At 45.6% G+C, this 12,745-nt stretch overlaps 1 protein-coding gene across 1 annotated transcript; it reads right to left on the bottom strand.

Annotated features, from left to right (window-relative positions):
• Nucleotides 1-5,331: 5,331 nt before the first annotated feature.
• Nucleotides 5,332-7,436, bottom strand: LOC120698657 (2-hydroxy-6-oxo-6-(2'-aminophenyl)hexa-2,4-dienoic acid hydrolase-like). The gene is made up of 6 exons (XM_039982362.1): nucleotides 7,011-7,436; nucleotides 6,732-6,843; nucleotides 6,546-6,639; nucleotides 6,290-6,467; nucleotides 6,141-6,210; nucleotides 5,332-5,891 (listed from the first exon to the last, which is right to left on the bottom strand). The coding sequence occupies exons 1-6, from the start codon at nucleotides 7,352-7,354 to the stop codon at nucleotides 5,553-5,555; spliced, it is 1,137 nt and encodes a 378-aa protein (XP_039838296.1). The 5' UTR covers nucleotides 7,355-7,436; the 3' UTR covers nucleotides 5,332-5,552.
• Nucleotides 7,437-12,745: the final 5,309 nt, after the last annotated feature.

Raw genomic sequence — 12,745 nt, 5'->3', positions numbered from 1 at the left:
CATACCTATGCTATATATTCACTCATGAATAAGATGAACAGCACCACCTTAATTACTTATTAGCCTTTGGTGACAAAGCATCGGACAACGCTCTCTTTTTATGAACTAACAGCACGTACGCATAGCTATAAGCTAAATAATAGCCGACAGCATATGCAACAACATGCCCATCTCCGTCAAGTAGTATATAGGGTATAGAGCTGAGAAAGGAGGCATAAGAGACGACGGTTTTTCACAAGTAGCGCAGACTATGAGTAGGAGCCAAATGAAGCCCGTGACTGACCCTCATAATCTATCAACATAATCTTCAGTTTTTTTTTGAAATTAAAAGCAGGAGCGCTGCATGATCATATAAGGAGGAGAATACAGTTCTTATACAATAGTTGTAATTACATAATAAACTAGAAGACTCGAGCTCTTAAAGGAAAGATATAATCTTAAGTTTAGAGAAAAGAAAAACACCGATGGATTGGATATCACTACTGGTCCTGTGGTCCATCAAACTACGCTTCTGCTCATACTAATAATTTTAAGAGAAATAATTATTAAAAAATATGCATACACACACCAGTAAATATTTGTTTATATTTATGTGACTGTGATACACATCATTTGCCAATTATCTATTATATGTCTTTTCAATTCCTAATTTCCTATTCACAGTTTTTTCCTTTTACATATCGCGCCTCCATTTCTATTTCACATATGTTTAGTTAAAATATTAGCTTGAACAATGATCATCAATAAACATCTGTATATGGTCTATATCACGACACACATCATGGATATATAATTTCAGTTACCTTTTTTCTATATTGACAACGGCAAGGTGTCGATAATGTGCGCATATATATATATATATATATATATATATATATATATATATATATATATATATATATATATATATATATCCAATGAATAAGGTTAGCTTTTTGGTGATGCCCCCCAACTAACATACCACCAGCATTTATGGCGCAATAAACCGAGGACGCGCATTTATAGGAGGTAGACCGAGGCCTTTGTTTACAATTCACATAAATAGTTCCCATAAAGTTTCTGAAATGGTAATTATATATATTTTAGACAAACATCATCGGTCATTTACTAAAAAACATGTAAAGGTAACTACTATTTGAAGTATAATCTGAATATTTTTTTTCTAAGTGTGTGGAAACAAATCGCCAAAAAAATAATGTATATAAGTACCAACTCCCGATCGCTTCCAAAGTTAGTGTCAGCTCAGGCACACGAGTACGCAATGCAACTAATATACATGCGACAGCATCATGGGTGGTCGGATCGGTTCCCATTAATTCCTGCGTTACCCCGCTGCACGTACGTGAAAGACGACGCCTGATCTGAGATCTGACCCCAGCTGGTATTCTGGTAAGGTTAGCTCGTTTGTCCTATTCTGCCCGTATGAGGAGTCGCACTCTGACCATTGCAGGGCAGTGGTACGTCACGCACAAGCGTGCAGCGCTGACAGCCAGGAACAATGCAAGTTCCTCTGACAGGTCAAACCCATGCATGCACGAAGCACGAGCGCATGGATGTACATACCGCGCATATGCATGCATGGGGGACATGTGCGGGCATTTTGTCCAAATCTGTACTATATGCGGCTTAGTATAATTTAACATCATGCATGTGACTGTGTTGACTTTTGCTCACCCGATCGGCTGTTACCTGCAATCGACAACATGGAGGTGCTAGAGGCTGTGTTTAGTTGGAGCGTAATTTTTTTTGTTAGAATCTTGCTAATTTAAAGTACTAAATTTATAAAACTTTTTGTATAGATGGGTTGTAAATCGCGAGACGAATCTAATGATGCTAATTAATCCATAATTAATAATAATTAGAGGATAGTTACTGTAGCAACACTGTTGCAAATTATGAATTAAGTAGGCTCATTAGATTTGTCTCGCGATTTACATGTCATCTATGCAAAAAGTTTTGTAAATAGACTTCATTTAGTACTTTATGCATGTGTCGAAACATTCGATGTGACAATTTTTTTGTGTTTACAGGGTTTACGAGTAAAGATCTAAATAGGGCCAGAATTTGCTGGAGATGTGTTGACTTTTGCTCACCCGATCGGCTGTTGCCTGCAATCGATCTTGTCGGCTTGTCGTCGTACGGTTACACTCGCACATCTCTCTCTGCTCACAATATTATTATTCTCACTAATGTGGAAGACATTTTTAGGGGACGATAAAATACTATTGTAGTGCAGTATCTGCTTCTATTTTTCGCAGCTACAAATAACTATTTATTGGAGCGGGTAACATGCCCACCTCTATAAATGTCATTTTCAGAGGCGGGTGCATGATCCGCCACTACAAATTAAATTTTAAAAATGAAAAGATTAAAAAAAATAGAAAATAGCAACAAAAAAAAATCCAACCAATCGATCACCACCACAAGCTCCTTTACTATAGAGTTACAATTTTTTTTGACAAAATATGCACATACACTTGTTAATTGGGGTTGCTTACCTCAAGCCTCGCCCGTACCATTCTCTTCACCACACTACACTGTAACTTGTGACTCTTTAAGGTATGCCATTTTTTTGTATTAACAGTGAATTCAATTTCTAGGCCGGGTCATACCCTTACCTGCCCCCTACAAATACCTTTTTCAGGATAAGTTATACCTCTAAAATATTATTTTATCTAAAAAACTGTTTAAATCTAAGAATATATCAAAAATATTTTTTTAAAAAAGGAAAACTACACTATGGTTATTGTGAATTATAGTGTTGCCGCAAGAATGGGATGGTGAGTCTTGTGCAGCACGACCCGCTAAATTTTGGGAGCTCCGTTTATCTCCGGTGTAGGTCCTGCTTTCTAAGGTTTGTTCTTAGATCACACCTGTAATCGGCATAGGCAGACGACTGATACCTCAAGTTACAGCGAAATGAACCAAACCAATAAGGTTTAACGTGACAACACTATTCAAATATCGGACTTAACAAAGACAGTTCGAGATAGTGAGATCAAATTAAATGAATCAACCGATAAGATTAACCATAACAAGGTACAAGATTTTAAATGATTTGATGATATGACGTGGATCAAGAGTACTATCGGCTATCGGAATTCTGTTGTAAAAGGAGTTAGCTAGGTAGGAGCCGATAGATCTATAATCACCGTGGGACAACATTGTGAAATCTTATAATCACGCATGAGAGATTGGACGATGCAACCTTATGACCAATTAACGGAGATTGATAACTTGTGAACTCAATTAAACTCAACAAGATATTGAAGCAATGCTAGCCTTGTTCGAATCAAAAGAGCTCGGATAACTATTGGTAAATAAACTAAATGAAATTATAGCAATGTGCCTATAACTAAAGCTTAGCAAATCTGGTAAGATTATGCTTACAAGCAAACCGGAGATCAAAGCGATGTAACCCTGTTCACTGAGGAAGTCCTCGCTGGAAACTACTCTACTCCTACTCCTAGGATTTTTGTGTGATGCCGAGAAAAGTTGTATTGATTGATGATTATTTTTTACAAGCCTTGATGTCTACTATTTATTCTCCAAAAACTAGGACTCCTAGCCTATCAGACGCAACAAGCTTGTTCTGAAAGAAAAAAAATCGACTATTTACAAAACTTTCCAAAAGGAACCGGACTCTACTGGATTCTCTGATGACGTCACCTCCCAGTCCAATTCGCACCTGCCATATATGCTGCCTTTGACCAGACCCTTGACCATTCCTAGAACTTCTTATCATCTTCATGTTATTTATCCATGTGCAAGGGAAGTCTTGAGTTAAAATTTTGCAAGATGGTAGGCTGGTAGTGGTAGCAGACATCATAACCCATTTTAGAAAAATATGTCTAGATTTTTTTTCATTATTTTGATAGGGTATGATATTTAATAATAAATTAATCCTTATGATGCAAAATTATGGAAAAAATAATGATGGAAAATTCCTAATATATTTTTTGACATAGAATGTAATGCTCACTACAACTGGTCCTGCAAAATCTTAAATGAAGATTCCACTTGTATGTGGAGAAATCAAGAAAACAAATTGTTTAGTTTAGGGTTTAAATTGCATCAAAAGATAGTTAAGGGGTTATTCAGACTTTGGCTATACTTGAGGAAGTAATTTAGACTTTTTCCCTATCAAAATTACTATGTTAATGCTCCAGCAAAACCATGATGCATACACTAGAGGATACATTCAATTCCAACGGTGAGGTGGGTACATGATGCATGCATAATAGCTAGCTGCCTCTCAACTCAAGTTACTACGCCTAACGCCCCGTTCCAGCTAGCTGTTCCCATGATCGACCGGCCGATGGGCCGTGCTGATCCCATAACTGGCAGTTAATACCGGCGGTGAGGCCGTTCTCTCGCCGCCACCGCCGGCGCGGCCCCCCACTAATTGCAAGCCCGGCGGCCGATCGATGCGTCGCCAGTCGCTAGTAGGACGACGTGCGCTAGCTGCGCGTGCGCGGGGCCGACGACGACCGATCGACCACGCACTGATCGCAAACCGTATGGTGTCTGTGGTCGTCTCCGCCATTTGACGTCCACGCATGCATGGACCTTGGACTGACCGGCGCCGGCTGACTGATGTGGAGTTGACTTTTCTCCCCAGCTGACTTGTGCCGGCCGGTGCCTCACAGGTCACGGCCGTCAGAGCAGGATGCCGCCACCATCATATATACTTTTGACTGTTCATCGTTCGAAAAGAAAAGGAGTGTTCTTTTCGCTAGACTGAAATGTTGGTGACGTTGCCTGGTGGTCAACGTCTCTAGATCGCAGATTCTTTTTCTTCTGAGAAAAAGGAGTCTAACCTAGAATCTGGAAAATCGCGGAGCATGCGTATGGGTAACATCAACTCGGTTGATTGTTTGTGTGTAATTTGCCGCCGCCTCCACCACTGTCTCATTTTTTTTGCTGAGATTATTATCCACCATTGTCTGATTTTTTTTAATTACTAGTGGATATGTATGTGTGGTAGGCACGTATTTATTTTTTGTTCCATCAAGCAACGATGTCATTTATTTTTCTTCCAAAAATAATACACGTCTTCTTTTCCTTCCATAAACAATAATTTCAATTATCACCTTTCCCAAACACAAGCCTTTTAGCCTGACAAGTGGGGCCTCCATGAGGGCTGACAAGTGGGGCCTCCGTGAGGGGTATAGTGGGCCTAATCTTGGTGAGAAAAGATTTTAATTGTTTCAATTTTTATAGATTAATTTTTTTATAAAAACTTTTTATAGATTGATTATCCACCATTGTCTGATTTGTCTCAAACAACTCTCGAGGGACGAATCGGCTCACGTGAGGTTGCGAGGTTAATTTCTGGCCTAGCCCGGTAGCCCATTAAACGTAGCACAGGCCCATGTGGGCTAAGAACCTTGGTCCAAGTAGCACGGCCTAAACCCATCTTGGGCCGTGTTCAGAATACGGAGCACCGGCCGGGATCAATTTCTTCCCCGTGTCGTTAAACTTTTCAAATTACAGAATTAATAAATAATTACATCCATCGTCAGCTCGTCGTCACCACCGGCCATGGGCGACTAGACCGCTGCAGCGGCGGCGGCCGCGGGCGGCGGGAGGCCGTCGAGCCACGGGAGCAGCCTGTCGTGGACGAGGTCCGGGCGGTCGTCGTGCGGGCAGTGGCCGACGCCCTCCAGCATGTGGAGCGTCACGTTGGGGAGCTCCGACGGCAGCCGCGAGAAGAACTTCCCTACGGGCCCGTCGATCGGGGTGAAGGGGTCCCGGTCGCCCCACAGCACCAGCACCGGCACGTCCGCCAGCCGCGGCATCAGCGCTATCGGGCTCGGCCCCGGCGGCCCGGTCACCGTCGACACGAACGCGTCCAGGGCGCCCTCCGTGTCGGCCGGCCCCCTTATGATCTGCGTGTGCGTGCGCATACATACTTTCAGAAAGTTTAGGGAAAAAATGCTTCATCAGAAACCATCGGTGGTTCAGTGTAGTAGTCATCATCACTCTAGTCGTTTGAGCCTCTGGCATGTGAGCCTTGGGCCAATGCCAACGTGAATGGTGATGGATCCAGTGATCCCAAGTGATGAATTATTGCAGAAACAGACGTAGCTGAAGAAACAGACAGAAGAAACAAACTGGAGATAGGAGATACCCTTTACCTCTACTAGTTCGTCGTCCACGGCGTCTTTGTTCCCGTAAACAGAGAGCAAGATGTCCTTCAGATTGTCCCTGTTCAGTTCAGGTTGTCACAGAACAGTGCAAAGCCAACAGGTCAAATCAGAGGGAACTAAGGTGCAGATCGGCATGCCTGTTTTTCACGCGGTTAAAGAGTGCCGATGCTATCGGCCGCTGGTTCAGCAGGAAGTCGATCAGCCAGAGCAGAGGCAGGACCAGCTTGATCCTCCAGTCATCGACGATCGCCTTGTTGTTCATGCCGCCGGCGCAGTTCAGCAGCACAAGCCCCCGGACAACGTCTCTGTTGGACTCTGCCCATCATTGCCAAGAGCAAGCATACATTAGATTTACAGAAAATAGGATTTACTGACATTAAGGGATTTTGGAACCTGAAGCAGCGATGACGCATGCAAGGCTCCCGACAGAGTTGCCGACGAGCACCGTTGGCCTCTTCACGACCTCCTTCAAGAAGTCCAGTATCAACTGCTTGACGCAGAAATAGGATCAGTTCAGTTCAGACATCAGGTACACATAGTACGTCTCCGTTCATGGCTCAGACTGAAACCACAGTTTACCTCAGCCCATGTCTCCATCGTGTACGAAAACCCAGCAGGCTTGTCCGAGGCGCCGAACCCCAGCAAATCGATCGCGTAGACGGTGTGGGATTCAGACAGCACCCCAATGTTCCTACCGATGAGCTGACCAATTAGCGATCACTTCACGAGCTCGGCTAGTTCATCGGTCGAGCACATGGAAGGCGCGACCACGCGCGACGGAGGCTCATATTAGCCCCGATCACGCGCGGAGCTCAGATTTTATCAGGAATTCAGGAAATCAGATGAAAGGCGGCTCACCTGCGCCAGTGCGCGACGGAGGCGCCGAAGCCGTGGACGAGCAGGACTGGCGGGCCCTGTCCCCGGGCGAGGTAGTTCACGCGCATCCCGCGCCACGTCCAGGTGGTGCAGCCCCGGCGCAGCTCCTCCAGGGACAGCGACGCCGACGTGGCCGCCGCGGCGAGTGGGGCCGCCGCGCTGCTGGTGCCGCCGCCGCCCGAGGCGCACGTGCTGGAGCTGAAACCGCCATGGGACGAAGGCCGCGGGGAGAAGGGGAGCGAGGAGAGGCGGCGGCGAGCTGTTGGAGCGGCTGCGGAGGAGAAGGAGAGGAGGCGGTGGTGGTGGTGGGCGGCAAGTGCTGCCATATCCTCCGCCCCCTCTGCTCAGTGATTGCCTGGTTGGTTGTCGCGGGGGTTCCGTTTTTACGGTTGCTTTCTTGGCACGAACACGCGCTAGGCGAGGGCGCGTCTCCTTCACATCCTCTTACCTTTGGGAATCTGAAGCTTTGTTTTTTGCGAGAAAGGAGAGAGTTTCATTAATCAAGGGGAATTACATCCTGAGACACCAGGTGTTCGACACACGCCGGAAAACGTCCCCGCCAAACCGCACTATGGTTCAGCCGACGCGCGAGCTGTGCGAGCTCGTGCGCAATGACATTTTGCTCTCTCCCTATATGCCTAAACACGACCTGTGGCAGCTTGCCAGCTTCGCTCAGTGCATCCTGGATGGTGAAGAACGCAGGGGCTCTTTGCTTCTGTCGCTGCGACAGGTAACCAATGATTCTAGAGCAGTCGGACTCCAGGATCGTCGGTTTGTGGATCCATTCGGCCGCGAGGTGGAGCCCCTCCCGGCATGCCAACGCTTCCACCTCCTCCGCAGACGCAACACCTTGTATGGACTTCCATGCAGTCAGGAGCACGTCGCCTCGATGGTCCCTGATGATAGTACCAATTCCGGCCCTCCCAGTTTCCTGCACTAGAGCACCGTCCACGTTCACCTTGACCCAGCCCTCCTCCGGGGGCGACCAGTGTTTCTTCGGAGTGGAACTGTCCGGCCTTCTTGAGAGCAATGGTGAAAGCTCCACCACCCTCTTGCCTTTGTCATCCGGTGCCCCTAGGGCACGGCTGCAGCTAAACGAATCCCAATAATTTAGTAGAAAATTAACTGACGACTGGATGTTGAGCCACTTACCCTCGTGTGTCCATCTATCCCGGACGAACCAAGTGCACCACATGGTAAGGATGAGGCGAGCAGCTGAACTCGGGTCCAGACTGGACCAAGTGGTGTTCATCAGGAAGCGTCCAGTGTTCCCTCAACGCAGAGCGAAGGGACTGTGCATGCTGGCATTGCATAGTGTTGTGTGGGAGTGGGAGCGCCCAAAATTTCTTCCATACTGGTCTTGTGCCATCCGGGTGTGAACTCGAGGATCCAAATCCTCCGCCTTCATCTCGCAGGTCCATCCCCAGCTTATAAGCACTACGTACAGAGAAACATCCAGATTTTTCAAAATGCCACGCCACGAAATCCTCTGAGTCACGCCGTGGAATGTTTATACTCTTAATGGCCTCTGCGTCGTGCTGATAGAAGAAACGATCCAGGACGTCCTCCTTCCAGCTTCAGCTAGCATCATCAATCAGGTCCCTGACCCATTTCAATCTACATGGTCTCTTGCATCCTGATGGTTTCAAGGTGAGCCCACGAGGGATCCAAGCATGCCTCCATATTTTAATACTCGAGCCATTCCCAACTCTCCAAATAGCACCTTTCTTCAGGAGTTCCAGGCCATGCATTATCGCTCTCCATGTGGCTGACACTTGACTCGGGAATGCAGTGTCTAGAAGATCACCATTGGGGAAATATTTGGCCTTCAGAATTCGAGCACACAAACTATCAGGGAACTCTATAAGCCGCCAGGCTTGCCTCGCTAGAAGCGCTTGATTAAACACTCTGAAATCCCTGAAGCCCAATCCGCCTTGGCCCTTCCGGCATGTGAACTTCTCCCAAGCAATCCAGTGAGCTTTCCTTTGATCCTCTCCCTCGCCCCACCAATATTTCCTGATGATCCGAGACAGATCATCACATAGTGTCCCGGAGAGCTGGAACACGCTCATGACGTACGTCGGAATGGCCTGGGCGACGGATTTGATGAGCACCTCCTTACCGCCCGAGGAAAGGCACTTTTCCGACCAGGCCGAAACCCTTTTGGTCATGATGAGCCCCGTTAGGAGCAATGAATGCGTTAGTATGGAACTGCCGGGGGGTGGGGAACTCCCGGATAGTTCGTGATCTCACTGCCCTAGTGCAGTCGTATAACCCCAAACTGGTGTTTCTTTCAGAAACCAGGCAAAGCGAGGAACGTATGCAGAATCTACGTTGGCGCCTAGGATTGAAAGGCTGCCTTGCCAGGAGTTGCGTGAGCCGAAGCGGCGGTATAGCTCTATTCTGGGATGAATCCTTAGTGGTGAACCTAATTACTATCGCTGATAAGGTGATCGATGTTACTGTCCAAGAGGATCCGGCGTCGGCGCCGTGGAGAATTTCCTTCTTCTATGGGGAACCGAGAGTTGAGGACAGACATTTAACTTGGGAGTTTATGAAGAGAATTAAGTTCCGGTCTGATAAACCATGGATTATGGTGGGTGATTTCAATGAAACCATGTGGCAATTTGAGCACTTCTCAAATACTAAAAGGGGGGAGAGGTAGATGGAGGCGTTCAGGGAGGCACTTGAGTTTTGTGGGATGCACGACCTGGGTTTTGTTGGCCTACCGTGGACATATGACAACAAACAATTTGGCCGGAGGAATGTACGGGTACGCCTTGATAGAGCCGTGGCCAACGATGAGGGGGGTAACTGTTTGATCAAGCTTCTGTTGAACATCTTGTGTCACCGTGCTCCGACCACTGTCCGATCTTGTTGAGGCTTGCGCCAGCTAGTGCGCAAGATACGAAACCAAAGATCCTGCGATATGAGATTATGTGGGAGAGGAAGTAGTCCCTCGATGATGTCATCATGGAGGCATGGGACAGTGGGCCAGCGAAAACATCCTTGGCGTCCTTTGCTTCGGCCCTTAAAGGAGATGCAATCACTCCACAGCTGGAGCCGGGAGAAATTTGGGTCAGTCCGCCGGAAAATTGAAGAACTCAGGACTCGTCTTGCCGAACTAAATGGTATGATGGATGACGATAGCAGAGCCGAGGCGAGGAGGACGGCTGCGGCGATGGATAAAATGTTGTATAGGGAAGAAATGATGTGGCTACAACGGTCCCGTATTTTCATGGCTGCGTGAGGGTGACAGAAACACCAATTTTTTTCACCAAAAAGCTATTTGGCGCTCAAGGAAAAATAGAATCAAAAGGCTGAAAGCTGAAAATGGACAGTGGTGCGATGATCCTTCTGCGATGGCCTCCATGGCAAAGGATTTTTTCCAGGCCCTCTACTCACGGGATGAGGAGGTGAACCCAGATAGCCTTACTTCATTAATTGATGAGCGGGTCTCTGAGGACATGAATTTGCAGCTGTGCAAAGAGTTTACTGATGAGGAGATTAGCAATGCGCTCTTCCAAATTGGCCCACTAAAGGCGCCGGGGCCAGATGGATTTCCGGCAAGATTCTTCCAGCGCAATTGGCTATTGATGAAAGGGGATGTAATCAAGGCGGTTAAAGCCTTCTTCGCTGATGGAATTATGCCCCAAGAGGTAAACGATCCGACTATTGTGCTGATTCCTAAGGTTGCTTACCCTGAGCAGCTAAGTGAATTCAGACCAATTAGTCTATGCAATGTCATCTATAAAGTTGTCTCCAAATGCTTGGTAAATCGATTAAGGCCCATTTTACAGGATATTATTTCTCCTAACCAGAGTGCCTTTATTCCTGGCCGGCTCATTACTGACAATGCCCTTATTGACTTTGAATGCCTCTTTGCTATTCAGAATTCTGCCTCGGCTAGAACAAATTTTTGTGCGTACAAGTTGGACCTCTCCAAAGCATACGACCGGGTTGACTGGAGTTTTTTTTTGGAAAAAGCGATGTTGAAGCTAGGTTTTGCGAGTCCTTGGGTACGGTGGATCATGGCTTGTGTTACTTCCGTACGCTACACAGTTCGCTTCAATGGGGTTCCATCGGAACCTTTCCAGCCGACGCGCGGTCTACGGCAGGGAGATCCTCTTTTTCCGTACTTATTCTTGTTTGTTGCTGATGCTCTATCTCTGGCTCTACAGAATGAAATTATGACGGGTGACCTGAAGGAGCTGAAGGTTAGCCGGAACGCACCTGGGGTCTCTCACCTCTTGTTCGCTGACGATGCTCTTGTATTCTTTGAAGCGAATGTGCCCCAAGCTGAACGCATCAAGCAAGTGCTGCAACGGTTCCAAGCTGGATCTGGCCAGCTGCTTAGGGGCTGTTTGGCTCGCACCAACTAGCCAGGCTGCCGAGGGTCAGGCTGGGCGCATGCAAGGGGTCCATGTTTGGTTACTTGGATGTGCGTAGCCTGGATGAGTTGAGATGATGTTTGTTTACCTGTACGAGTACAGGTAACGAATACAAAAGTGCCAAAATTAATACTAAAATAATAAATATTTTATAATATTATGTTATAATAACATTTACTTTATCTTACCAATCCTTAATCTTCTTTGAAACAATTTAAAATAATTGATATGCATTAAACATGTGCTAATAATACCATTAGTTTAGCTAATGCCCGCATGGCGTGAGCCTGCATCCCCAGGAACGACCGATTCTCTCGTTTCCCCAGAGCCAAGCTCAGCGGTGCTTTTTGCATCTGGGCAGCCAGGCTCTGACGCGAGGACAGGCAACCAAACAAGTGAATGTTGCATGCGGGGAGCCTGGTCAGCCTTGATGCAGGCTAAGGATGGATCTAAACATCCGAATTCTTAGAACAAATTTGATATTTTAAAATAGATATGCTTAAAATTTTATGCTAATCTTTTTTTATATTATCAAGCATATTATTACACATAAGAATAAAATTTTGTATAAATTTTTTTATGTATTATTTGCTCTCTACAATTAAAAAGATGAAAAAAGATTCGTATCCGTATCCGATCCGTATTCGAATTTTTATATCTATTATTTGAGAATATATATGATAAATTTAAGGTTTAGTTTTTATAAATCTTTACAAGATCAATGTTAAATACAAGATTATGAATTTACATAGTAAATTCTATATCTTATTTGTCCATAATCAAAGAAAAATGACTAAAAATCTGACATTCGAATAGACATCCGAATACATCCTTAATGCAGGCTACCAAACAGCCCTTTAGTGCGTCCAAGTGCTCGCTGCTTGCTCGGGATTCCCTGGACCCAGCAGTGCAGGAACAGATTCGCCTAACACTTGGCGTGGAACGCATAAGCTTTGAAGCTAAATATCTTGGTTTACCCACCCCGGATGGCACACTGAAGAGGGAATCTGAAGCTTTTGAAAAAAAAATCCTATGCGGGAAATATACTGTATATACGATGGTTGTATTCCTATGTGGGCTAGTTCACATTTTCTCTGTAAATTGATTGCCGCATTTTTCTCTCTTTTTCGTGCTCCTTATTATTTAGATCAAGGACTTTTCTTCTTTATCAACATAAAGCAGGCATAACTCCTCTCAGGTGTCAGCTTTACTTTTTATATGAAAAAGAGGGGAGATTGCTAGGGAAGCTTCTAAATTTAACATCTCCTTTTTTAAAAAGGAAAACGGACAATTATAAATCTCATAAAAATGAATGACCTGTGGTCT

The sequence above is a fragment of the Panicum virgatum genome, chromosome 3K (assembly GCF_016808335.1).
Source record: "Panicum virgatum strain AP13 chromosome 3K, P.virgatum_v5, whole genome shotgun sequence".
Taxonomy (NCBI): Eukaryota; Viridiplantae; Streptophyta; class Magnoliopsida; order Poales; family Poaceae; genus Panicum; species Panicum virgatum.
This window is presented reverse-complemented; position numbering and strand designations above follow the sequence as displayed.

Coding starts and splice junctions, on each gene's coding strand:
- LOC120698657 (XM_039982362.1), bottom strand. CDS start 7,354: ATGGCAGCACTTGCCGCCCACCACCACCACCGCCTCCTCTCCTTCTCC. Junction 6,844..7,010: donor TCCGTCGCGCACTGGCGCAG/GTGAGCCGCCTT, acceptor GCTCATCGGTAG/GAACATTGGGGTGCTGTCTG. Junction 6,468..6,545: donor ATGCGTCATCGCTGCTTCAG/GTTCCAAAATCC, acceptor AATGATGGGCAG/AGTCCAACAGAGACGTTGTC.